Here is a 24952-nt window from a genome sequence, read left to right as displayed (position 1 = left end):
ACTGGTTTTCAATAAAATTCTTTAAAAAAAATTAGAAGGCTGTGCTGCACGTTCAGAGTCTCATCTTTGACCCTTTCTGGCTTTCTTGATGGATGTTTCTGGACCTCAAGCATCAGGTACCCTTTTGATAGCCCAAAACTGCTCTTGCAGGTCAAAGGAATAATGTGAAATGAACAGCCCTGAGATTTTCTGATTATTGAGGGGTTTTTTTTCATAGGTTCATTCCTCTTTTCCCTTTTTTTCTTTTTTCTTTAAAAAAACTTTGTTAAGCCTCTTTTCAGCTTAAACTCCGTTCTCTTCCGTGTTCCACTTTGACAATTGAACCTGTCCTGTTGAATTTTGCTCGAATGGAGTTCTAAACTAAGTTGCACAGGGATTTTGTTACACGTTCTAGATTGGACTCCAGAGGGAGGTTCCTGAGTTTGGCTGAAACTGGCCGTGCGTATAAATTACGCTACATCTGTCGTCGAGCATGCAAAGCAAATCTACCGAAACTTGAGTGCGTTCATAACTTGTTCGTTCCTACAGATACACCATCTGTCATGGCAAAGGGGATCCATTTTGAGACCCGGTCTAAATTCAGCCAAGGATGGGCCAGAGATGCTACTGACTGGTCTGACCCTGATATTAGAGGTTGGGGACTTGTCCAGAAGCTGAAGGCACTGAAGGTCCATCTGAACATGGTTTCACTCTGATCCTCCAGATGAACACCACTTCCAGAAATCTGGGGATTTCCTGTTTCTCCAAACAGTAATCCAAATTACTCCCCACCCCCAAAGGTACTTAAGATGTGGGTCTCTTGGTCCCCTTAATATTCCGGACTGAGCCTTCTAGTCCTTTCCCTCAAGAGATCACCATCTGCCCACCCAACCTCTGTTGTCCATCATGATCTCAATTTTCTTTTCTTGTATCCCTTCAGCTTCTTCATTGCTTCCCCCCGAAACTTACACTCCCATAACCGCAATGGAAGCAGAAAAATATCCAGACTGATTCAAATTATTTTTGCACAAATTAACACCATCTTGGGACCAAGCTTGGAGTGTGCCAAATTGAGTTCAAAACAGGTTGTTCCTATCTTACCCCAAACGTTCCAACATGGTTTATTCCAGCTTAAGGTGGCCATTTCAAACTCAGGACCCTTGCACGAAAGTTGGGGCAGCTGTCAAGGGGTTGAAGTGGGACTTCCAAGTTCAAAATGGGAAAACACCCGAACGTCTGGCTGATCTTCTGCACGGAGGTTTGGTGACAGCTGGCTTGGACAAGTGGGCGGGTTTGTAAAATATGTTGAGAGTTTTTTTCCCCCTAAGAACTTAAAATATTAGCGGGCGCCCCTCCGTTTAGAGAGAGAAGGTGCAAACCAAGAGCAGCATTGGTAGTAAAGATTCTCATCCTACAAGCAAAGAAGATGCGCGTTAAGTGCGCTAGTGTCATGCTTCTCCCCCATGCACAACAAAAAGGGGAGAATCCAAATAGTTTGCCTCTTTGCTCCGAAGCAAGCAAGACTGCTCCAGCGTTGATCTATTTACATGCCTGCAGTTGGTTGGCAACGCTCGTGGCCGGGCACGTTCAGTTGGATGTTGCTCTCTGAACATTGTTAGCATTCTGGTTACCATAAGAACCAGCGTCTCCATTCCCCAGTCTTGGGGGAGCCTCCGTACTAGAGAGAGAGGACCGGATGCCAGCAGACCTGTGGACTGGCTGAAATTCCCCTCTGCTGGGTCCAAATATCTGTTTTCCCCCAAAGGGTTCTGCCAGACTCAGAGGTGGGGCCTGTCCCCCTTCTCCCTCCCCCAGCCTTTTGCAGACCCCTCCTCGCCTGAGTGGTGCCTCCCGAAAGAGTCGGGATCCCAGGAGTATCTCTCTCTGGGGCAGAAGACACCTGGAGGCCGCAGCAGATGGCCACCACGGCGGCCCCCGCCAGCGCCAAGCGTACCCCGGTCAAAATGGGCCTACCCCGCCGGCGCAGTGTCAGCCAGATCTGCCCACCGCCCCGGCGCCCCATGACCCTGGCTGAGCTGTATCCAGGCTGCGAGAACGAGCGGCTGGGGGTGGCCCGGGAAAGCATGCTGCAGAACCATCTCATTGCCAAGGTGAGCTACCCTGCCGGGAGGGAGGGAAGGAGAGAGGGAGGGAGGGAGGAAGGAAGGAAGGAAGGAAGGAAGGAAGGAAGGAAGGAAGGAAGGAAGGAAGGAAGGAAGGAAGGAAGGAAGGAAGGAAGGAAGGAGACGGAGAGAGAAGGGAGGGAGGGAGGGGTATGGGAAAAGAGAAATAGAGAAGAAGGATGGAAGGAAGAAGAGAGAGGCATGGGAAGAAGGAAGAACGGGCTAGGGTACAACAGCTGTTGTTCTTTGGATGGTCTGGATGCTCCCACATCACCTGGCCCCTGACCACCTGGGCTGAGGCCAATGGGATTTGGAGCCCGAAAGCCCCTCCAGTTCAAACTACACATTGTCCCAAGATGAGATGCCACAACTGTGTTTTGGGATGCACCAGCACCGTGTTAGGAATCACAAAGCAGAGCCGGGGAACAGAGGCTTTCCAAGAGGAGGGGCGTCTGCCCTCCCATCCCCCACAGCCAGTGTGGCCTTGGTTAAGGATGATGGGAGGGGTAGTCCCACATTGTAAGGCTCGACTGGAGCAAATCAATCGGTCAACGTTACAACCTCTCCATAGTCCAGAAAAGTTGCCGCGAACTCGCAGGGCTGGAATCCCTGGTCAACGGGTCCCCTGGGCTCTGACTCTCAAGCTTCAGGAAAGTGGGATCTGCTGGAGAAGACAATCTCAATGAGCAGATCTAATGCAAGCTTGGAATGGGGGGGGGGGGGGAGGAGAGGAATCGCTTTCCGCGTGTGAACACTAGAGGGCAGCACCGAATGCTATAATTTCTTGGCTTCTGATCCCCACCCCCAGCTCTGCAGGGCTGTTGGGAATACAAGTCCCAGAATTCCCAGTAGCAAGCTCTTTGGGAATTCTGGGAGCTATCCCCCCCCCCATCTTTGGGAGGCAGAAGTGGGGAAAACATGTCGAAACGGAGCAGGGAAGATGATTTTGGGGTTGTGCCAAGATCCTAGCCTTGAAGCATCTTTTTTGTTGTTTAGTCGTTAAGTCGTGTCCGACTCTTCGTGACCCCATGAACCATATTTCGCCAGGCCTTCCTGTCCTTCACTGCCTCCCTGAGTTTGGTCAGTTTCATGCTCATTGCTTCAGTGATGCTATCTAACCATGAAGCATCTTTACCTAGGAGAAAAAAAAGAGACAGCAAGTTATAATTGCTAACCTGCTTGGTTGATTGTTGCCTCTTATTGTTATTAATCATTTTACTGAAGAGTTTTACTGTACACCATAATAAAAGCAGTACACATTTAAGAAAGAGAAAAAGAGTAGAGAAAAAGAGCGAATAGATCGATAAAGGAAAAACATGTAGAGAAGCGCCTTCCGATCTTCTTTACAGCAGTTACAAATAAATTTATCATCTGCCCTCCCGCTTTAAGGTTACACCCTAATGCCCTTCTTCCCGTATTTTACTCTTTCTAATCCTCAAATCCATTATATCTATAATGGCACGATTCCCACGCAGTTGCAGGAAACTGGCCTCCTGTATTTCCCTTGCAAGTGAACGATACAAGCCACTTTCCATTCAGGACAAAGGGCAGTTTCATTCAGGACGCCCTCCCTTCCAAGGAAAAAAAAATGCAAAGAGCTTAGAGGGGGATTTCCTCCCAAAAATGGCATGCACAGAAGGAAAATCCTCGCGCGCATCAATTCCGCTTGAGAATCCTTAAATGCGTGCAGGGAATTGCGCACTTCTCTGCCCTGGCCACGGGAGAGCGGTCTCTCCCCAGTTTTCTTCCTTCTCAAAGGTCTTCACTGGGGATCTTTTAAAAGTCGCTTCAAACGGGAGGGGGCGTCTTTTGGGGGGGACAACAGCCCCCTTTGGCTTTGGATTGTTGTGCCTGGGGCTCTCCTTCCAAACAGAGAATTGGCCCAAGAGAAGAAAGGGAAGACTATATTTTAATCAGCATTAACAGGGATGTTTGTCCTGCATTCAACAGTCCCATTTCTTCCCGGGAAATTACAATGTGGAATATTGCACTAACTGCAGTCTTTTTGGGGGGGGGGGTCCTGAGTATTTCTCTCTGGGGGTTTCTATAAGTGACGTTTTCCTAAAATGAAGCTATACAGACACGTCCATATTGACCTCTTGGCAATAATGTAGAGCAGGCGGTTCTCAACCGGGAGCCATAGGGTCTTCTGGGGGCCCTAGGATATTTCAAGGGGGCCACAGGTAAGAAACGTGTAACCGGAGGGGCCCTGCATGCGCCAAGGGGGCCACCGAAAAGCAAAGTGTATTATACGGTAGATGCTGTCTTGCTGATGCCAGAAAACGCACGAATTCCTGTGCCTTGTCTGTATCTGGGCGTGGGAGCTGGGGGGGCGGGGGCACAGGGGATAGGCAAGGTTGGAAGGGCCCCATGGGTGAAAAAAGGTTGAGGGGCCTTGATGTGGAAGACGTTTCTCACTGCCGCCTTCAAGAATTATTTTGAACTTCCTGGTCTAGTCTTGGAATGTGTGGCTTTTGAGACTTTCTTTCTTTCTTTCTTTCTTTCTTTCTTTTTCTTTCTTTCTTTCTTTCTTTCTTTCTTTCTTTTTCTTTCTCTCTCTCTCTCTCTCCCCCCCTTCCTCCCTCCCTCCCTCCCTCCCCCTTTCCTTTCCTTTCCTTTCCTTTCCTTTCCTTTCCTTTCCTTTCCTTTCCTTTCCTTTCCTACTTCTCTTCTCTTCTCTTCTCTTCTCTTCTCTTCTCTACTCTTCTCTTCTCTACTCTTCTCTTCTCTTCTCTTCTTTTTCATTCTTTTCCTTCCTTCACACAGCATATTATCAGAATTCTTTCTTTCTTTCTTTCTCTCTCTCTCTCTCTCTCTCTCTCCCTCCCTCCCTCCCTCCCTCCCCTCCCCCTTTCCTTTCCTTTCCTTTCCTTTCCTTTCCTTTCCTTTCCTTTCCTAGTTCTCTTCTCTTCTCTTCTCTTCTTTTTCATTCTTTTCCTTCCTTCACACAGCATATTATCAGAATTCTTTCTTTCTTTCTTTCTTTCTTTCTTTCTTTCTTTCTTTCTTTCTTTCTTTCTTTCTTCCCTTGCCCTCCTCTCCTCTCCTCTCCTCTCCTCCCCACTCCCCCTCCCCTCTCCCCTTCCCTTCTCCCCCTTCCCTTCCTCTCCTCTCCTCTCCTCTCCTCTCCTCTCCTCTCCTCTCCTCTCCTCTCCTCTCCCCTACCCTACCCTACCCACCCACCCACCCTCCCTCCCTCCCTCCCTCCCTCCCTCCCTTCCTTCCTTCCTTCCTTCCTTCCTTCCTTCCTTCCTTCCTTCCTTCCTTCCTTCTAATTTAAATGTATCCTTTGGCATCGTTCCCCCAAGATACACTTTTTAATTTGCTCTTTTGCTTAATTACAATGTTTTGTTTCCATTCGCCGAATGAAAACTGGGGGGCCAAACTGGATTTCTGATGCAATGAATTATTCTCGGCATATGATTGTCATGAAGATTTGTTCCTGCATCGTGCCTACGCAGAGATTTCAAAATTTGGAGAAGTGCACATTTTGAAGGATAACAATGTTTTTGTGGACGGGTTGGCTTCAAAATGCAAATTATATCAATTCCTTCCCCCATTACTAGACACAGGAAAGTTATCTCAGGGCATACAGAAAATTCCATTTCAGTTCCACCAGTAAAGAATTATGAGGTATTATGGACAGCAGCTGTTCCCACAAAATTGGGATAGATGAAAGAAGGGTCCGGTACCAAACAGATTTCTGTTTTCCTATGATTTAAACAATGGATGTGTTTCTATTGCCCAAAAAGGGTGATCAATCACAGCTGGTGCAAAGGTTGTGAAATCTGTGCATGGTGAATCTCTGCTGAAAAGGCAGCTGAAATCTCCAGAAACTCTTTGAGTGGGTTCGTGCCACATGTTGAAATTCTCAACTTGGGTTAATAAAACTTCATGGCTCTCTCCCCATAATATGCTGTACTCAAGGCTAAGATTCTGGGGCCACATGTTTGGCCCCACATGGGTAGGTGAAGGCTGTGCTCACAGCTCTCCTGAACCCCCAACAACTCAACTCCCACTTAGCCCAGGTTAGCCTCTTCTGCACATCTGGATTTTAGGTGTGGATTGCACTTCTCCAATTTAATTGAGAATGTGTTTGGGGTCTTCTCCTCTTTGGGGGCAGCTTCTCCGGTTAGTCTACCAAAGGGGAAAATAAATAAATACAGAAATACATGCAGCTTATCAGAAGCAAGGATGGAGAAACACGGTAGGGCCGGTCAACCGAGAAACCTTGGTAGCTTCTCCCCAGCTTGTCCTTCTGCTGAAAACCTCAGAATGGATTAGTCTGCAAAGTCCAACACGCAATCTTTCTACCAGAGCCAACAATGTGGTTCATCACAAGTCAAATTCACCCAGGCTTGACCAATCTGGATGATGGTTAGCCGACTGAGAACAAGCCCCTTGGTTGGCCAACACGTTTATCATCTTAAAGCTCACCTTTAAACATCTGCGGTAGAGGCTCTGAGAACAGACAAGAATTGCTGAGCACCAAACCTGTCTGCCTTTGATCCGGTTAGACCTACTTTTCACCAGCTCGGTGCCCTACAGAGATGTTGGCTTGCAAGCCCCATCAGTTCTTGAACTGGAAGACAGGGTGTGGGCACGCTCTTAGCCGGTTCATTTCTCCCCCATCCCTGAGAAAGTCATGGCCTTTCTCTGCTTGTTAGAAAGAAATTTCAAAATCCATTTGTCTTTCCTCCCATGGAATGAGTACTGAAAGAGGATGAAAAGGGAGAAACGTTTCTCTGCTTGGTCCTGGTGGTGAATTACATGCTTGGGCCTGTCCTCCGTCCCATGACGTTGGTCTTTGGGATTGCGGGTCTGAAATGTCTCCCAAGAATGATGAGGGGAGGTATAGCCGTGCAGAAGACCCCAAGTTCAGTCAACTCAGAGTTTCTCCAGAGACGTTCGGGAAGGCCTATCTTCCTAACAACGTTCCACCACCCCTTCGCCTTTGGCCACCTGGAGACCTCCTTAATGCGCCCTAGGCGAACAGGTCTTTCTGAGCATGATCCAGCAAAGCGGTGTTAAGCCCTGGGTCGGTTGGGCACCCCTGTCCCCAGAAGGCTAAAACCTGGAGGGGAAAAAATGGGGACAGGTAGAACATGGAGGACTGGCGGAGGGCAAGCGGAGAAGGAGAGTAGGTGCAGGTCCGTCTCTGGGAATCCGAGATCATTGGAGCGTAGGAACCCAAAGGATAAAATAGTTATTACCAGATTAGCCTTTGCCATGAAAAGCACAGCCACTGACTGCATTCCTTGTTAGTTAGCATTTAGATAGGCTGGAGCAGAGCTCCAAGAGACATCAAAGCTGAACTCTGGGACTCTGTGAAGGGATTAATTTCTTTAAGCAACATGACTATCCGGGCCCTCTTCTCATTATTCCCCCTTGTCATCCTCAGTGTTAGATTTGATTGAAGATTATACCATTTAGGCCTTTCCCCCTCTGAAAAGCAAAAAGAGAAAAAAAAGAGAGAGGGGGATTGAAGGCTACATTCTTCGCCTGGAGCGCAGTCAATACGTGGGATGTCGCGGAGCCTAATTCTGCTTCATTTAAACTTCATCAACTTTTCCAATCAAGTGGAAAGATCTTGAAATAGGTTTCCATAAGCAGCGAGCCCCAAGCTTTCCCTTTTGTGCGATAATTTATTCTGTTTTCTCTCTGTCCCCCCCTCCCCATTCCACCCTGCGCTCTCTTCTCTTTTCTTTTTCTCCTTCACCCCCTCCTGATTATCTTTCTAATTCGTCCCCTTTTCGCTCTCTTTCCCTGATGTCGAAAATGAGATTACAGTATTTAAATGACTATGATAATCAATCCGGGGACCTGGAGCCGAGATTGAGGTTAATTTTTCTTAGCAGAACAAAGGAGCGTGATGCCGAGGGGAGATAGAAAGTGCAATTTGTATTTGGGAATCTTTGCTCGCTGCTAACTAGGAGATTGTCGAGAACTTGGGGGCTCTGTGTGTGTGCGTGCGTGAGTGTGTGTTTTACACAGAGCTGGACACACCTCCTGAGAGAGCCGAAATGTAATTTGGAGCCGATAAACAGCTAACGGCCTTCAATCAGCAATTTTAATAGGAAAAGGAGCCACTTACGTAGCCTGAATGCTGATACGGGAGCAGGTCTCGCTCGCCTGAGTGATATTTAAAGACCCCTTTGATTTGGTGTCCTTGTTTGGTGATGTCGTGAAGGTCGGACGAGGAGGCCCTCTGCTGTGAAAACTCTTGCAAAGAGGAAACCTTGCCTGCTCCTAAAAAGATTGCATGGGACAGACAGAAATGATAACGGAAAGGAATTCAGAAACAGAGATTATATCTGAGGCGGGTTCTCGAGGTGGACGGGACTTGCAAACAAGGCTGGCGTTGATGCACCGGGATGTTCCCAGCAAAGCAGGAATAGCTAGAGCAAGGTCTTCTCCCCCCCCCCCAGTGACATCACTGCCCAAGCCCCACTTTACCCTCCTGTGTCATGATGCTGTTGTGGGGCAGGCCTTGCACAGCAACCACATGGCATATGTTCAGATGCTACAAAAGCACTTCTAATTCCTTGCTCGCTGGCCAAAAAACAGGCTTTCCATCTCTCTCTGGGCCCACACTTCCCAGTTGGAGAAAGCCATGCGAGAAGCCCCTGAAGTGAATAGAAATGTGGGAAGCCAAGGAGGCAGGTTGCTGGAGGGATGATTGTCCGTTCCCCATCACTCTGTGCCTCAGCAGCCTCCCTGGCTGCCCTCACTTCCCCATCTGAGAAAGCCCCCTAGGCAGAGCTGTCCCTTGAAGCCTCCCCTTGAGACTGAATGGAAAGGTGAGAAACCAAGATGGCTGCAGAACAATGGAGAGAGGACTGTCTGTTCCCCACCTTTATATCCCTCTAAGGCCTCCCTGGCTGCTCACCCTACCTTATGTGAAAATGCCTCTTGGGAAGAGCTCTCTCCTGAGGGCTTCCCTTGGGATTGAATGGAAGGGTAAGAAGCCAAGGAGGCTACAGACAGATAGAGAGAGGGTTGTCTGGTCTCCGCTTCTCTACCTCTCTGCAGCCTCCCTGACTGCTCATCCTTACACCCTGTAATGAAAAGAAGGAATAACCTTGAGGACCAGGAGGATCAGCCACAAAGTCAAATAAAGAAATCAGAGTCTGGCCCAGAACTGTAACCTGAGAAATCGTCTCAGACAAGACCCTCCCTAGTTCTCATGAAGGTAAAGGGAGGGAGGAGGAAAACGCATTCAGATTCATGCAAGATTCTGTTACAATAGCTCTAAAATAAAAGTAGTATTGGCCTGTATGATTTTGGTTTCTTAGTCTAGTCTACCTTGAAAGGCTGAGACTTAGGTGGGAAGCCAAGGAGGCTGCAGACAGATGGAGAAAAGATTGTTTGTTCTTCTCTCCGCAGCCTCCCTGGCTGACCACCCTCCTGAATCCAGTGAGAAAAATTTCTACTTGAGGTTGAATAGAATCTTCACTGACTTCTCCACGTGGCCCAAAATCCAAAGATCCCAAATTCCATTTGCTTGTAAAAGAGGGATGTGTGTGTGTGAAAACCTGCAAGTTCAATGCCAAGGGGAATACATTTTTTAAAAGAAGAAGAAGAAAAATAGCATTTGCACAGGAAAATTTACACCCCAAAGTCTTGGATCCTGCACCATGACCTAAACAAAGAACGTCATCTGGCCAATTTGCGTTCAAAAAGACGATCTGGGGAAAGTGCCCAAGAGAATCTTCTAAGCTTGGTTGCATCTTAAAAATTCAGTCCTGAAGGTAGAAGGTGGGATTTTTGTCTTTTTTATGGGACTTTTTAACAGCTGGGAAGGGGGGAAAAAATCTTATCGGCCCGAATTTAGCTCTACTCACTGAGATAGCAAGAAACCCTCTGATGCTCCCTAGATGGAGGTCCCTATTTCAAAAAAAGGCACCAAGGTGAATTGTATAAAGGAAGCCTTTGTGTTAAGAATGGTTTGTTTTATTACCGCAATCTTCTGGCTAATCATGTTCTTTAGTGGCAGACTCGCTTTTGGTTAATATTGACTTGCCAAAGGGAAATTAAAACTCCATTAAGAGAGGTGTACAGTAACTCCTTATCAAACCGAAGCTCGCCATTAATTGGTTTTGTCAGGTTTTACTTAACTCGCAGAAAGAAGTTGGGGGGGGGACAAGACCGAAGACAAGACCCCCCGCTTTGAAAACATGTCATACACCCCCCCCCCATAAATGAACGAGGCTGTAAGACAGATGATTAGCAAAGTTGGGAAATCCGGTCAGCGCTTCCTTTAAGAAGAAAATAAAAATAAAAAAAGAAGTCACAGCCAAGATGGGTAGAAACACACCAGACTTCAAATCAACATATGGCTACATTAAAAAAAAAAATGGGGGGGGGAAGGAGGGTACAGTAACCAATTAATTATATTTTATGTAAACAGCTGCTCTTTTTCACGGCAAGGCTTTCTGGTGCCGCTGGGTCATTTTTTCTGTTAGGCACGAAGGGGGCTATTTCCAAAATTGGGGTGGGTGGGTTAAAAGGAGCAATGGCAGGGGGGAAATCATCCTTTGAAAATCAGCTGTTCCATCTCGTCAAATCAGTCCTGGGTTTCTTCACTTTTCTAAAACGGGGCTTACGCTCAAAACACGGTGCAGAACTTCCTTGGGCACCGCCCGTCTGACGTATTTGGGATACGGCGTATCTCTGGGGCTAAAGTTCACACTTGATGGATTGCAGCAGGTAGGAAAAACTGTGTGAGATACATGAATTGCACTGGGATTTTTCATTTTCTGCCTTTGCTTTGGGTTTTTCGTCTTTGGGACTGTTTTGGGGGGTCTCCCCGGATTATTTTTTTATTTTTTGCGTTCTGCACATGTTCAGGTTTCTCCAGAGCTAGATTGCTCTCTCTTTCCATGGGGGGGATTTTTGTTTTCACATCCTACGGTATCCCTCCTTTCTAGCCAAAATCTCTTGGAACCGGCGTAGGGTTGTGAGCTATAAGAAACAGGCAATAAAGAAGGTTTTGAGAAGACGTGAACGCTTCTGCACAGGTTGAAAAGAGACATGGCAGTTCATCTTTGTATCTTGTTTTGCTGGTGAAGGACCAGAATAATTGTGAAAAATATTTATCTTAGAGCTCATCTTCACCAATTCTCATCAACCAACTCTCTTTTGAAGGCTTCGGGGATTCACCAGTCCTTGTTTTCCTACCTTCTCCTCCACTCCAGAAGATCTTAGAACTTTCCTGTTGGGTGGAGGACGTTCCATCTTGACATTGTCTCGCCCACAATGCTGGTTTGATTCACAGCAAATCACTGGGCAGACTTTTCCTCTCCAAGAAACAGAAACGAACTTACCCTCTCCCATAAGAACTACCAACATTTCAGAAAAGTGGCAGCATTTTATTAACCAGCTGTCAAATACCTGCCATATCCTCGTGCCGTGGTTGGCCCAAAGATTCCTTGTCCCTGGCAGATCAGCGTCACCATTCACTGAAATAGCTTCGCGCCTGCATGAATAATAAATATCTGGATCTCAAAATGACTTTTTCCTTTTCCTTTTTTTTTTTTTTTTGTCCTAAGGGAACTGTTTCAGAGAGTCTGTTTCATGGTGGGGATCTCGGTTACAAATCTGTTGTTTTATATTCTGAAAGCACAGCTGTTGTAATAGCATTCATCCAAGCTAGACAGGTTCCCGGATCTCTGATAGTTGGGTTGCATCCATCTAAATGCTGTCTGTCTTTAAAAACAACTGTATGCTATGTTCCCAGATGTACTTCCTATGTGGAGGAAAATCTGGCAGTCTTTGAGTCAGAAGAATGGGAAGTTATTCCTGGAAATCTGGAGATGGAACCAGGAACCCCCTTAAGGCAAACCTTTCCTGGCCTGAATTGTTTTGGGTGCCGAAAACTCACAACTTCTCATTTGGGACACAACCAACAATTTTCACTGATGGCTAGGTATGGGAAGGCAAACCTAAGAAAAATAGCTTCTCCTGGATGAGCCTGGACTGGCTGTAGCTAAGCAGGAAAAAGATCTGGGGGTTGTAGTGGACCTTTTAATGAAGAAGAATGCCAACTCAGCAAAGGGTAGCTGTGAAAACAGCAACGTCCACACTAGGGGTCACTGAGAAAGGGACTGAACATAAAAATGCCAATGTTGTCATCCCCTCCCACAAACCTATGGGACATCTGCATCTGGAATTCTGTATACAGACATGGTCACTGCATATGAAAAGAAAGGGCAGAAGAGGACAACCAAAATTGTCAAGATGCTCTAGCATCTTCCCTACAAAGAGAAGGCTCAAATGTTTGGAACGTCTAGCCTGGAACAAGGTCAAGGGAGTGGGAGGACATGATTGAGGAGTGTAACCTCACCTCATACATGGCTTGGAAAAAGTAGATAGGGAAAGGTTCTTCTCCTTTCCTCCAAACCCTTAGTCCCAGAGGTCCTCTAATGATTTAGAGGATTTAGAACAGACAGCAGAAGACACTTCTTCCATCTGGAGTTCCTTTTCACAGGACCTGAGGTGGCTCCCAAACTTGAATGGCTTTCAAAGGGGATGGGTTCAATTCATGGAGGAGAGGTTTTTTTGAGTTCTGATGGTCTTGAAGACTCTGTGTCAGCTTCAGTCAGGGGCAGCCTGCCTCCAAATCATAGTTGCAGGAAAGCAAGAATGGGAGAAGAGGAGGTGATCTTCTGCTTGACCATTGGGGAAAGCAAGTCCTGGCCTAAGATGGGCCTTGGCCTGATCCAGCAGGACTATTGTCATATTTTTATGTAGGGCCCTCCTGACAAGTAGAAACATCTCCAGTGGCCTTTGCTTAACCGAGATGTTAAGCTTGCAGTGTTGTTTTCAGAAAGGAATTTTATCAGAATACGTGGCCGAAACAACCTCTATTCTTCAGACATCTGTTTGATATCCTTCTCCAACTGTTTGGGAGAGAAAGAGAAACATTCGCCTGTCCCATTTTGGGAAGTATTCAGTTGACCATTACCATCATGAAGATGGTGGTCTGGATGAATCTCCTTGATGTTGCAGAATTCTTCACAGGTTCTAAGTGAGGACCGAGAGAACATAGGCTCGTAGGACCTTTCTTTTTTACTGAATCAGTGAGGTGGAGACTTAACGGATAATTTTCTAATTCAATCCACTGATCTCACCTGAATTTAACTGCTGTACAATGTTGCTTGTCAACGTTTTTTAAATGAAAGTTTGATCATGAATGCCCAATGACTCCCGAATCTTGCCTATTGTGGTTAGTACATTTATCCCCACTTCCTATGGGACCATCTCCCCCAATGGCACAGAGAAAGCCATAAAGTTGTTTTAATCGTTTGGGAGATTGTTATGATGTGCTGGGAGAAGATATCACCATAATAAATGATCACATTCCTAAGGTTGTGGCAAATGCCTCTTCTACAGCTCAACTTCAGAAAGTGTGTGTAGGGAGGAACCATTTATGGATATGATCCTCCAAACTTAGGAGAACAATAAATTGCTAGTTTCGTGTTCTCATCCAATATGAGGCAGCGCGACTGTTTTGCAGGGAGCAAATACTGTTTTGTGTATTTCTCAGCTAAGCAAAGGGAAATTATTATTATGGATGATTACTAAGGATTATTATTATTGTTGCTATTTCTGAATATGACCACATCATTCTCTTCTACTCATTAACCTCAGCCTGTCTTGAAGAAAGGCTATTTTGGGTCTCAAGTGGTAGCTGAGCTTTACAAAATGGAAGCTGATTAATACAAATTGGTGAGAGCAGTTTACATAATGCTCCTTTTGTTCCGTTGAAAGCACCACTCGCAAATTCACATATGTCTTCGGCGCCGCCTCCAGCCATTGCTACCAAATTCCAATTTTTAGCGGGATGGAAGCGGAAAGCAATTCAGTTGTCAGGCTGTGCATCTTAGCCAAAATTCAGTTTGAACCGTCAATTCGATTCAGCCTGCTGGCTTTGATAAGAGCATCGTTCGTGCAGGTCTGCAGAAGTCCTGGGTTAAATTCAGGGGCTGGATTCAATCCCGAAGGATTTGGAAATTCAATTCAAAGCTTCCATGCACAGGGGGTGTGGATCAAGTCATCTAAGTATCCGATAGAAACCTGACACCTCTTTGCCCTCTTATACCTAAGAAAATCAAGGTGGGGCAATCTTGAGTTTCTTTCTCACCCTCGCCTTTCTACCTGCACTAAGCTGATGCTTACGTAGCCAGCCTTGCACTCCTTCTTCAAGGTGATCTCTGTACTGTTGTACACAATTGCAGATTGAAAAGCTGAGTAATTTATCGAGGATGATGGTTCAGGCTTTGTAGCAAGCAGGCACTTGAACTGAATACGCCACGAAGCTCCCAGTCCAGCCTTTGAACCATCAGCGCTCACAGAAAGTCACGCTTCTCTGCAGCCAAAGGACTTGCTTTCTGGCCAGCATCGTTCCCAGGGCACGCCTCCCCGTCATCAATTCCAGTGGTTAGGCTGGATGACCAGTAATTGCTGGGCAAAGTCAGCTTCTTAATAGAATTACGTTAGAGGAGTGCAGTGTATTAAATGTAAAATCAGCCATCATTTACCACGAGGTGTTGGTGGTGGGAAAAAGGAAGGGCCTTCAGCTCACCGAGTTTAAATGAAGGTAGGGCCTGCCAGCCACATGCAAATAGCTTGTTTAAAGCGCACCGTAGATTTTGCATTATTGTTTTAGCATTTAATGACTGGGAAAGCAATAAATTAAACCACAGGGGAATCGGCGGTGGTGTTTGTCACTGTGGTTTTGCAAAGGGGATTGTTCTAGCAAAAGAAAGCATTTCTCTGCATTTATTGTGACTCCTTTTCTCCTCTTCCATTCCGCTTCCTTGTTAAGGGGCCCTAAACAGAAACCTGGGGTCTCTCCTGGCCCCCACTCACCAAGATCTGTTCCCCTGGAAGTCTTGAAGCTCACACCTACCCCCTCAATTGAGGTCCACATGTTTTAGGGAAAGTGTTCCAAGGGGGAGAACTGAGGATCACACTTCTCCAGAATCCCGCATTCTGAAATGATCTGATCTGAATGCTTCCCCTCTCCACATTTTCGCACACAATAGACTGCAAACCAAGTGCATTTTAGGACGCAGTTCAGAAACATAAATTTTGCAAAGACATTCGTTCCAAATTGCACGTTCACACCCAAACCTTTCTGCTGATGTCGTCATCCTCATCATCGGATTAACATGGAAACAGGGTGGGAAGAGTTATAAAGGAATCCATGTGGACAGTGTGGTTCCATTTCTGCTGGACTGAGAATGGAAAAACCCAAGTATCAACGCTCCCTGAGCCAAAAAGCCCTACTGGATTCTGACTATGGGCCAATCATCCCCTCTCAGCCCGATCAACCTCACAGGGTTGTTGTGGTGGGGATAAAATGAAGGGGGACCCCCTTGTAAGCTGCCTTCCGCTCCTGAAGGAAAGGATAAACCTCTGACAGAGACATTTTGAAGCTAACCTGTGAAACTGGCCTAGCTTTGAAACAGACCGATCTGTCCATCCCTGCCAGCTTCTTCATTTATTCAAGACGCAAAGGATAAAAAAGAGGGTTTCTTCAAACCCTTTCGTGAAGCTGGAGGTGAAACCCAGCTTTTGCTGGTGCGGTCCTTGTAGTAGATGGAACAGGCTACAACAACTCCCGTCATCCATAGACAATGTGGGAGATCTCTTGCGATAGAAATTAGATGGGAAATCCATTCTTCATAAGTATGCTCTCGTTCCAGTTGAACCCGATCCCAAACACCATCTCTTCTGCTCAATCTGTCTGCCACAGAGCAATTGTAAGGTCCATAGGATGTCCTCTCTGGACCATCCAACTCTTCCTTGGAGGTTTCTCTGTGAAAAAAAAAAACATTATGGACTATGACAGATCTTTCACTGTTTCTGCAAAGTAACAGATTCCTTCTGCGGTTGACGGTGAAATCCACCTGAACTTTGTCAAGTCTTCTTGTATTTTGGTCCAGTTTTGTTGCACAATCTGCCTCCTAGCTGACTTTTCAGTCCTGGCGTTTAGCTGGATCCTCATTCTACCTCTGACCTCTCACAAGAAAGGATTGCTCACCTGAGATTTTAGCGTTTTCTCAGGAAATCTCCCAAGATGTTGGTCCTTTAAAAAAAGTATTGGATTGCTTGCTGCTGTGTTTAATTATTTTAATCTAATTCTTACTCTGGGAAGCCGGGGGTGCCATTTTGAGTCCTGCACCCTGCTGCCAAGCTCTGACATAGAAAATCTTGGGCCAGACACATCATTTAGTGTTGTTATATTAATCTTTAGTTTTGTAACTAGCAGCCCTATACTTTGAAAACTGGAAATGTTGAGCTGGAGGGGATGAACTTTCATTATGATTAGATTGTGCACATTTTCTTTTATGTAAACTTGAAACACAGAACAGAAAACCACGTAAGACTCATCCAAGTTCAGGTTGAGACATGTTTGCTTGAACCAGCCATCAATGGCTATGTTCACCCTTTGCTGATTATGGAATTAATCCATCTTCTGATTGACTGAACCATAAATAAACCATTAGTTCAAACAGAGTGGACAAGCAAAGGAAAGGAGGAGGATAAGGAGGAGGAGATGGGATGATGATGTTGATGAAGATGATGATGATGATGATGATGATGATGATGATGATGATGATGATGATGATGGAGGAGGAGGAGGAGGAAGCAGTGATGGTGGAGAAAGAGGAGAAGAAGACTGCAGTGGTGATGATGGAAGAGGAGGAAGAGGAGGAGGAGGAAGAAGAGGAGGAGGAGGAGAAAGCAATGATGGTGGAAAAAGAGGAAAAGAAGACTGCAGTAGTGATGGTGGAAGAGGAGGAGGAGGAAGAGGAAGAGAAGGAGGAGGAGGAGGAAGAGGAGGAGGAGAAAGCAATGATGGTGGAGGAAGAGGAGAAGAAGACTGCAGTGGTGATGGTGGAAGAGGAGGAGGAGGAAGAGGAGGAGGAGGAGGAGGAGGAGGAGGAGGAGGAGGCGGCAATGATGTTGGAGAAAGAGGAGAAGAAGAATGCAGTGGTGATGGTGGAAGAGGAGGAGAAGGAAGAAGTAGTAGTAGCAGAAGCCAATTGATGAGTTTCCTTATTTTTTGCTCAAACCTTCCTTAACCAAAGGAAGAAAAACATTGCTGTACATTTCTCCAAAGACCCACAGCCCACGAATTGCCCCTAGCTTTGCCTTCTGGGCCGTGACATCCCAGGTCCTCTTCCTCCACCAGCTGCCCGGCTAGCCAAGAGCTGTTTGCCTCTCGCTAGCAGAAAGGAAGCGTTGAAATATTACAAAGGGGTCCCAGGGACGCTCCCCCTGGCCTCGGCCCCAGCGGTGCGCAGCCAGACATTAAAAAAACACACCCCAGCCTCAAACCCTATCCATAACCTGTCGCCAAGCCCCCCACTGCTCCGGGAAGGGGGTTTTCCTCCGAGCTGAGGCTGTTAGCCGCAATGTATATCTCCCGACACTAAGCACCGTCTTTCCCGGGGGCGCATTAGAATGATTTATAAACCCCATTTCTGCAGAAAACTAATAGATCAAAGCAAGGGAGCAAGGGGGACTCGCAGCTGAAGAAAGGCTGCGGAAATAGGAGAAGCGGAAAGGTTTAAAAAAGTAGCTGGCGACTGTGTTTTTATTACGGGGGGGGGGGGAGAGAGGAGGAATAAATAGTAGGTCAGCTGTGTTTTAAGGACCTCTTATTTCTTTGCTTTTATACCAAATGGGGGATCTGTTTGCACACTGACCCCCAAATGGTGGAGACGTTCGTTCATTGGAAAACAAACACAGATGCCTTATTAAACCGGAACGCTGCTGGAGATATTTTTCAGACTCCAAAGCCCTTCATCTCTCGACTTCAGGAACGTCATCCGCACGTTGGAAGCTATCAAGCCGATGCCCAGTGGTTTACTGGCGCTCTGAGAACCAGGCCTGATCCGGTTCATCACATCCATTCGGTGGGGAAAATGAGATCGATCCCGGTCGTAGGAGTGAAGCATCCAGATCTGTTTGAGGGTCTGAACCGGTTCGATTTCCACCTGATTTAGTTTGGGCTTCTTATCCTCCGGTTCGAATCAGTTCCTCCATGGGATGGGATGACTTAATGCGGAGCACTGCATTTTTGAAGCTTCCTTGAGACAAGCTGATATCCCAAAGGTCTGCCCTACTGCTGACACTGGCAGAGGCCATTCCTGCGAATCCTAGATCGTATCTTCGCAAGCCTTGAGAGAAATCTACTGAGTTCCCACCTGAATGTAAACTCATTCTACTTCCCATTAACCAGCTGCTCCTTGAACCAAAATTTGGTTCCTTTTCACATCTGCGCCGCCTCTGAATTTTGTAATGCAGGTTGCCTGGCTTTGAATGAAAGAACAAGCCCAGTCCAAGAAAGGAAAGGTTTGCACAAAAAGGGCAAATCCGTGAAAAGGACGTCCCAAATGCAAGGATCCCTCAGCTTCTTGTGCACGCTCTTTTGATTTCTCTAACTGATGAACGTGTCATTTATCTCTCATCCACCTGCCCCTTCCACCCCTGTTCTAGTTTATCAAATTATGAAACACTTGCAAAGGGGTCGTTAGCTCAGTCATGATGAGGAAGAACTCTGGTTCCTAATAAAATGAGTTGAAACAAAATACTGACCCATCCAAAAATGGCCCCCTTGGAGCATAACATTAGCAGCTCTTAGCAAAGATCAGGAATCGTGTTCTCCAGATTTTCACACAGACTCAAAAAGTCCCTGGTATCACTCCTCTTTTGCCCATTTCCCTGTTCTTCATAACTGCCTTATTATTTGCAACACTCTGACCAGAGATTGTCCACTGCTTCAGGAGAGCCAAGGAAACATTGCTTCTCCACTAAAGCTCTCCTGGTTCCCACTTTGCTAGCTGGTTGGGAAAGAAATATCTCCACCAGGTTTGCTGAATGGAACAGAAATGTGGTTTATGGCTTCCCTCGGTGGCTGTGGTTTTGTTTTGGCTCACGGAGAGTCCAAAATAATAGGCAGAAACTCAGGGCTGGAAAGGTTGAAGTTACTGGCCCATTGGGAGAATCTCCTATGGCAGAATAGGACAACATTTTAAGTCTACATTTTTTCTTCTAAAAGGGGCCAAAAGAATGCTGGGGGTTGCATATGGCCTGGGGGTTCTGGACCAAGGAACATCTAATCCCTTAGACAAATGGCCATTTTCACAAGATGTCAGCCCACAAACTACCCCTCCATACTTAAGCCTAGGCTAGCATGTTGTGAGAAGCTGTAGAGAGTCAGGAAGATGACCTTGGAGGAGATATGCAGGAACTGTTCCCTAGGCCAAAGAGGCTGAAACATTTTTTAAGTCCAGAGCAACAAGACAACATTCAGAAGTGACTCAGATAGACATCTCCCTAATTCACATGGGTATAGGAAGGGGAGAGAAGGTCCAGCACAATCAGACTTGCATGATTCTGTTATTGTAACCAACCTCAGTCAAAGTAGTTTTAGCCTTCCTGTGGAATGGATTTCCTGGCCTGGTCTACCTAGTGGGGTTGGAAGAAGCCTACCAGAATCCCCGATGTTCAAGATAAAAATGATCTCGGGGAACGGGGTAATTTTGCTCCCTTGATGGTGTATTCATTTCTGATAACACTTCCTTTCTTTGCACGCTCGTCTGAATAAATCTTCTCCAGTGTGGCGCCCTACATTTCACCGTACAGCACGAACCCATAAAATTGGAAATTCAGTCTTGAGGTTCAGTGCGTAGCATGAAAGCCAGGCTTCGGATCACAACTAGTGAGACGGACACACGCACAAATCCATTAGGGAGAGAAATGGGAGATGAATATCTTTTCACCTTCCATTTTCCTGCCTTATTTTAGTTTTCTGGTGTTAGCAAGGCTTACAAGACACATGCCACCAATTAACTGCTTCTCTTAATTTAAATGCTTCATAAATTATCTCTTGCGCTGGCGGATTATCACTTCATAATGTGAGTTAGCATTTAAATAAATAGCGGCGATGTTGGAAATTAAGAAGGTTTACAGTCTGAGACGCCGGCGTAATGAAGGGGAATACTCTGCCAGCTGAACAAGACCTTGCAAAGGCAAAGGAGAAGGTATTCCATCCTCAAAAGCAGGGGGTGGGGGGTCTTTCTGATGCATTTAGCAAGGGAAGATGAGGTTGCAAAGAGGAACAGGCTGGTCCCCAAAGCAAATGGGAGCATCTTGGATAGCCAGATCCCACCCTGACTAACCCCCTTTGAAGGTCACCTGAGATGGGAGAGGGTCCCACAGCTCCATCTAGTGGGGGTGAGTTCCACCATCTAGCTAGGTGTTATCCTTTATCATTATAATTTATTAGCTGAAGAGCTGTAAACTGAAGAAGTAGGAAAATAGGGAATAGGAAAACCTGTGTAAACTGTGCAGTCATTGAAAGAGAGAAAGATGTGCAAAGAGTTGAGTTTTGTAGCTGTAGCAGAGACCAAATTGGTGTGAGCCAAGCCTAGCAGAGACTAGCAGAAGTGTCCATAGGTTGGAGGTCTAAAACGTCAAGGTGGGGGCCATGACCACGGGATCAAAGTCCCACCCTTTTTTTTAGCTCCCCTGTGGATGTCCATAAATAGTCAACATCTACATGGAGATTAATAGAAGAAACAGAGGCGACTTGGTCAAAGAATATATTAGTAAGAAAATGGAGTTCCAGATTTCGCTAATTAAAGGTCAAACCTACATCAAGACAAACATGTCATGAACATGGTTCTTATCAGCCCCACTCGGTAGATCAGACCATGAAATCCACTCCACAGGAAGGCAAAAACTACTTTGATTGAGACTGGCTACAATAACAGCATCTTTTAATTCTGATTGTGCTGGACCTCCTCCCCTTCTTATACTCCTGTGAATTAGGGAGGTGTCTCTCTGAGCGGCTTCCAAAAATTATCTGGATGTTCTGGATTTTAAAAATGCTTTAAAAGGAATGGTTCCTAGATACCTCCATTAACGTCAACCTTACTCTGTACTGTTTCCACCAGACACCTATGGCCTGAACAATATTTATCATTTCTGCAAATGGCGTCATCACCCAAGTGATGACCCAACCTGGGTGAATGTGTTGTATTAACACAGCCAACGGGTGACTTTTATCTCATCATTCCTTCTTAGCTCACATTGCCCCAAAGTGCTACTGTTGTAAAGAGAGGATGGAGGCTCTGAAGCTAAGTCACCTTGAGCTTCTGGAAGGATGATGATGATGAAGATGAAGATGAAGATGATGATTACAACTTTTCAGAGTCCCAGCTGCATTCTCACAACATGCTAAGCTTGGGGAGGGGTGTTTTGTTCGTTTGTTTTAAGTGGCGGGGTACTTGGTAGATTTCATACCAAATGTCTTTTTTCCTTCTTTTCCAACTGATCTTTTTAATCAGGTTGTATGTGTGTGTGTGTATCTCCCGTTCTTGTAAAAGGATTGCAAGCCAAGCGCATTTTAAGCTGCATTTGAAGAAGTCAATATGTCAGCTCAAAATTATTTAAAGCTTCTTAAATAGGATTATATTTGATTTCTTGTGGGAATTGTGGGGTACGTTGAGACGGTCACTTCTTCACAGAGTTATGATGATAGCAAAAGATGGCATCCAGGATCTAAAGCACTCTGGGAAAAGGTCCATGCTCCAGGACGAGAGGAACATACTGATTTTCTCTTGGAAGGACAGGTGGCCTTGTGCCCAAACTAGTCAAGAAAAGTAGAGTTTCCTTGCTTATGTGGAAATGGTTGAGTAGTTAAAAAAAACCCCAATAAACTGAGAAAAGATGCTTCCATCATTTACTATGATACAACATAAGAAGAGCTCTACAGCTGGATCAGGCCAAGGGCCCATCTAGTCCAGATGCTTAAGACTCCAACATTTTTGCTATACCTTGCATCTCCTCTTACTATTTCCACAACGTTTAGGTCTGCTTTCTCAGAAAGCCCCCTTAGTTCCACCAACCCAACGAGACTTCTCCTTAATGGAAGAAGCAGATGTGGGAAGACCATGTTCGTTGGCAACACGGACTCCAGTGAAGTGCTTTGAATGAGGCACCTCCCAAAAGAGCTTAGAATCAATCCTTGTTCACAAGGTGAAAGCACCCATCTGTACACTTTCCAGGGAATAACATGATCTGGGAAAGTTCTAAGTTTCCACAACAAAGAACAACCCAACTGTTTTTCTCCTAGGTTCAAGTGTGATGTGAAACCAGGACATTTCCTAACAAGCCTGTTAGAAAACTGACCCATCATTGTTTTCCTCCCTCTCTCCCTTTCACACACACACACTTAAGTACTTAAAAAAAAAAATCTTGCTCCAAAATCCTACACGTTCATTTGCATTTAGATCTCTTTGGCTTCTTCTCATCTAAAGACAAATCCTCACCGAGGCTGCTTAATTAGACCAAATTAAATTTCCACTCAGTAGCTTGTCATTCATTAGAAAACCCTGCTGTTCTTTTTTTTTCCCCCTCCCCCCTTCAATAATCACAGTCTGGCTCCCACCCACCCCCTTTTCAAAAGCGTCACTTCAGATTCAAGAGGCTGGCTCAGTATGCTTGAACGTCAATAGACATCAGGTAAACTCTGGTGGTCTTTTCTTCTAAGAGTTGAGGAAGTTGAGGAAGCCCTTTGCAGTTATCCTCGTCACCTTCTTCCAAGTTGGCCTGTTTAAGTAAAGGCAACTTTGGACCAAATTTGCTTCAAGATGATAGTAGATCTTTCAACTGTTTGGTATTCTGGAAGCAAAACTCAGATGTTTTTGCTCTAACACCCATCACACTGAGATGGGTCTCCTTGCTCCATTTGTTTTTAATGATCCTGCTATTCCTTGCTAACATTTCACTCATCTTCTCACTGTTCGTATTTAATCATACTTGGCACTGCAGGATCAGAAGACTTGGTTCGCAGGTAGTCCATGGCAAAGGGAAAAGTCGGTCTATGGAAGATAATAATTCATAGAGCAGAACAATTCAGCGGAACCCAGCTTAGAAAAATTGAGGGTTCCAGCCACGTGACATGACCAGATCTAGCCTACTGAATTAAAAAAATAATGTACAATATGGAAAGCTTGGTTACTTTTCCCAGAATTCGATTGATTTTAATGGCTTTGTATGTGGTATGACCCCCATGATCAATCTTGTTGCTCCCTTCTACACAATTCAGTTCTCTCCTTTTTCCAACACAGTGACCCGATCTGTACACAGGATGCTGGATGTGGGTGTTCACAGCTTTGTATCACAGCATTGCAATGTCAGTATTTTGACTTTCAGTCACTTTCTAATGATCCTTTGTGGGGAATTTGCCTTTTTCGCTATTGCTATCAATGTCTTCATTGTATCCTCCACTATGACCCCCGGATCTTTTTCCTGCTGATTTATAAACGGCTCCATTCCCTGCTCAGTGAGTAAAAAAATCTTAAATTTTGCCCCAGCGGGGATCAGTTTCTACTTATTTAAATTAAACTGTATTTCCTAAAGTGCCCAGGCAGTTTAAAGAAGTCCTCCCCAAACTCCTTCACTTCTTCCATTTCCCCACTGTTGGAAGAAAGACGGAAAAACAGCAGCAACAAGAAGAAGAACAATAATATACCAATAAATATTACAAGCAAGTCACTTGGGAGATTATTTATAAAATGGGATTAGGCAAAGATCTTATTGTCCCAGGCCCTATGTCTCTTTGAAAGATATAATAGGATTGACTTGGAGGGGAAAATCTCTCTCCCGTTCTTTCTTTCCAAACGCGTGACATCATTTATTTCATACCCAAAGAAGCGCATGTGGATTTGGACAATGATCACGATCGAGTGAGTTTCTTTTAAGATCTCCAAATATGCCACAGTGCCCTTGACATGCGCTCAAATCCAAGCTGGCTTCTTCTTTAAACTCACACAGCCCATCAAAAGATTCTCCCTTCTGAAAACACCCCGAGTCTTGATCTATGGCAGAACTGATGGGTGGTGTTCCTCTCCCCCTCGGGGCTGCTCCGCCGCACGCAATTCGTATCCCCTCGTGTTTTGTAGCGGCCCGCCTTCCCCGAATGTAATCAAACATCACGCTAAGTAGCAAATAAATCTCTCCATCTCGTAAGCTGCACAGCGAGATCATGTAAATGCAAATGAGAAACTTGAAATCATGCTGTGGGGGGGGGGTGTTGTTGGAAGGAGGGAGGAGTTGCAGAAAAGAAGGAGACCATTGGAAGCCCTCTGCTCGCCAAGTGCCCATAAATCAGGAATAATGGGAGGGGGATGAGGAGTTTTACGGCATGGGGGGGTGACGATTTCTCTTTTTTTAACGAAACAAACAAACAGCGTGGACATCCAAGGCGGAGAAGAAAGGAAGAAAACCCACAGTGTTTGTGAAAAGAAGAGAAAGGGTTCCATGGAGGAGTTTGCACAAACATTGGAGGAACTGTGAATGCAGACGCATTTGGTGGGGAGGAAAGATGATATATTTACAGCGAAGTTGTGTGGGCATTTCTACCTGCCCTGTGAATCTGAGGCCCTCGTGATTTTGCAATGTGTGTGATGTCCCTAAACAGTGGCATGCCCAATAAATGAATGATAAATGGTCAGTCTTATCTCCATTCCATTTCTGCTTGAAGTGCTCTGAAGATGTGTTGGACTTCCACTCTCAACTTCCATACTTCCCAGCTAGGATGAGCACACTCCGACACAGATACGTACATCTATACCTATAATGGAAAACTCTGAGGACAATCCCCTTACAGTATGTCCACCCAGATACAACCAAGTCTAGAGACATCTAGTGGTTACCCCATGTAATGATGTTATCCACACATTACCGTTGAAATTCTCTATGGTGCTGAGAGCCAGTTTAGTGTACTGGTTACAAGCACCAGGCTAGAAACCGGGAGATGGTGA

General features: G+C 45.7%; 1 protein-coding gene across 1 annotated transcript in view; it reads left to right on the top strand.

The window, feature by feature from the left end:
* The first annotated feature begins 1895 nt into the window (after positions 1-1895).
* CFAP77 (cilia and flagella associated protein 77) overlaps positions 1896-24952 on the top strand; it is a 48864-nt gene continuing 25807 nt past the window's right edge. Inside the window, exon 1 of the mRNA XM_088147269.1 lies at positions 1896-2090. Coding sequence (XP_088003395.1) covers positions 1896-2090 — 195 coding nt within the window. The remainder of the gene's footprint in view (positions 2091-24952) is intronic.

The sequence above is a fragment of the Python bivittatus genome, unplaced genomic scaffold (genome assembly GCF_059951505.1).
Source record: "Python bivittatus isolate LINGU-HERP-01145 unplaced genomic scaffold, Pbiv_v1 ctg000160_np1212, whole genome shotgun sequence".
NCBI classification, from domain to species: Eukaryota; Metazoa; Chordata; class Lepidosauria; order Squamata; family Pythonidae; genus Python; species Python bivittatus.
The sequence above is the reverse complement of the archived record's forward strand: the minus strand, read 5'-3'. Positions and strand labels throughout refer to the sequence as shown.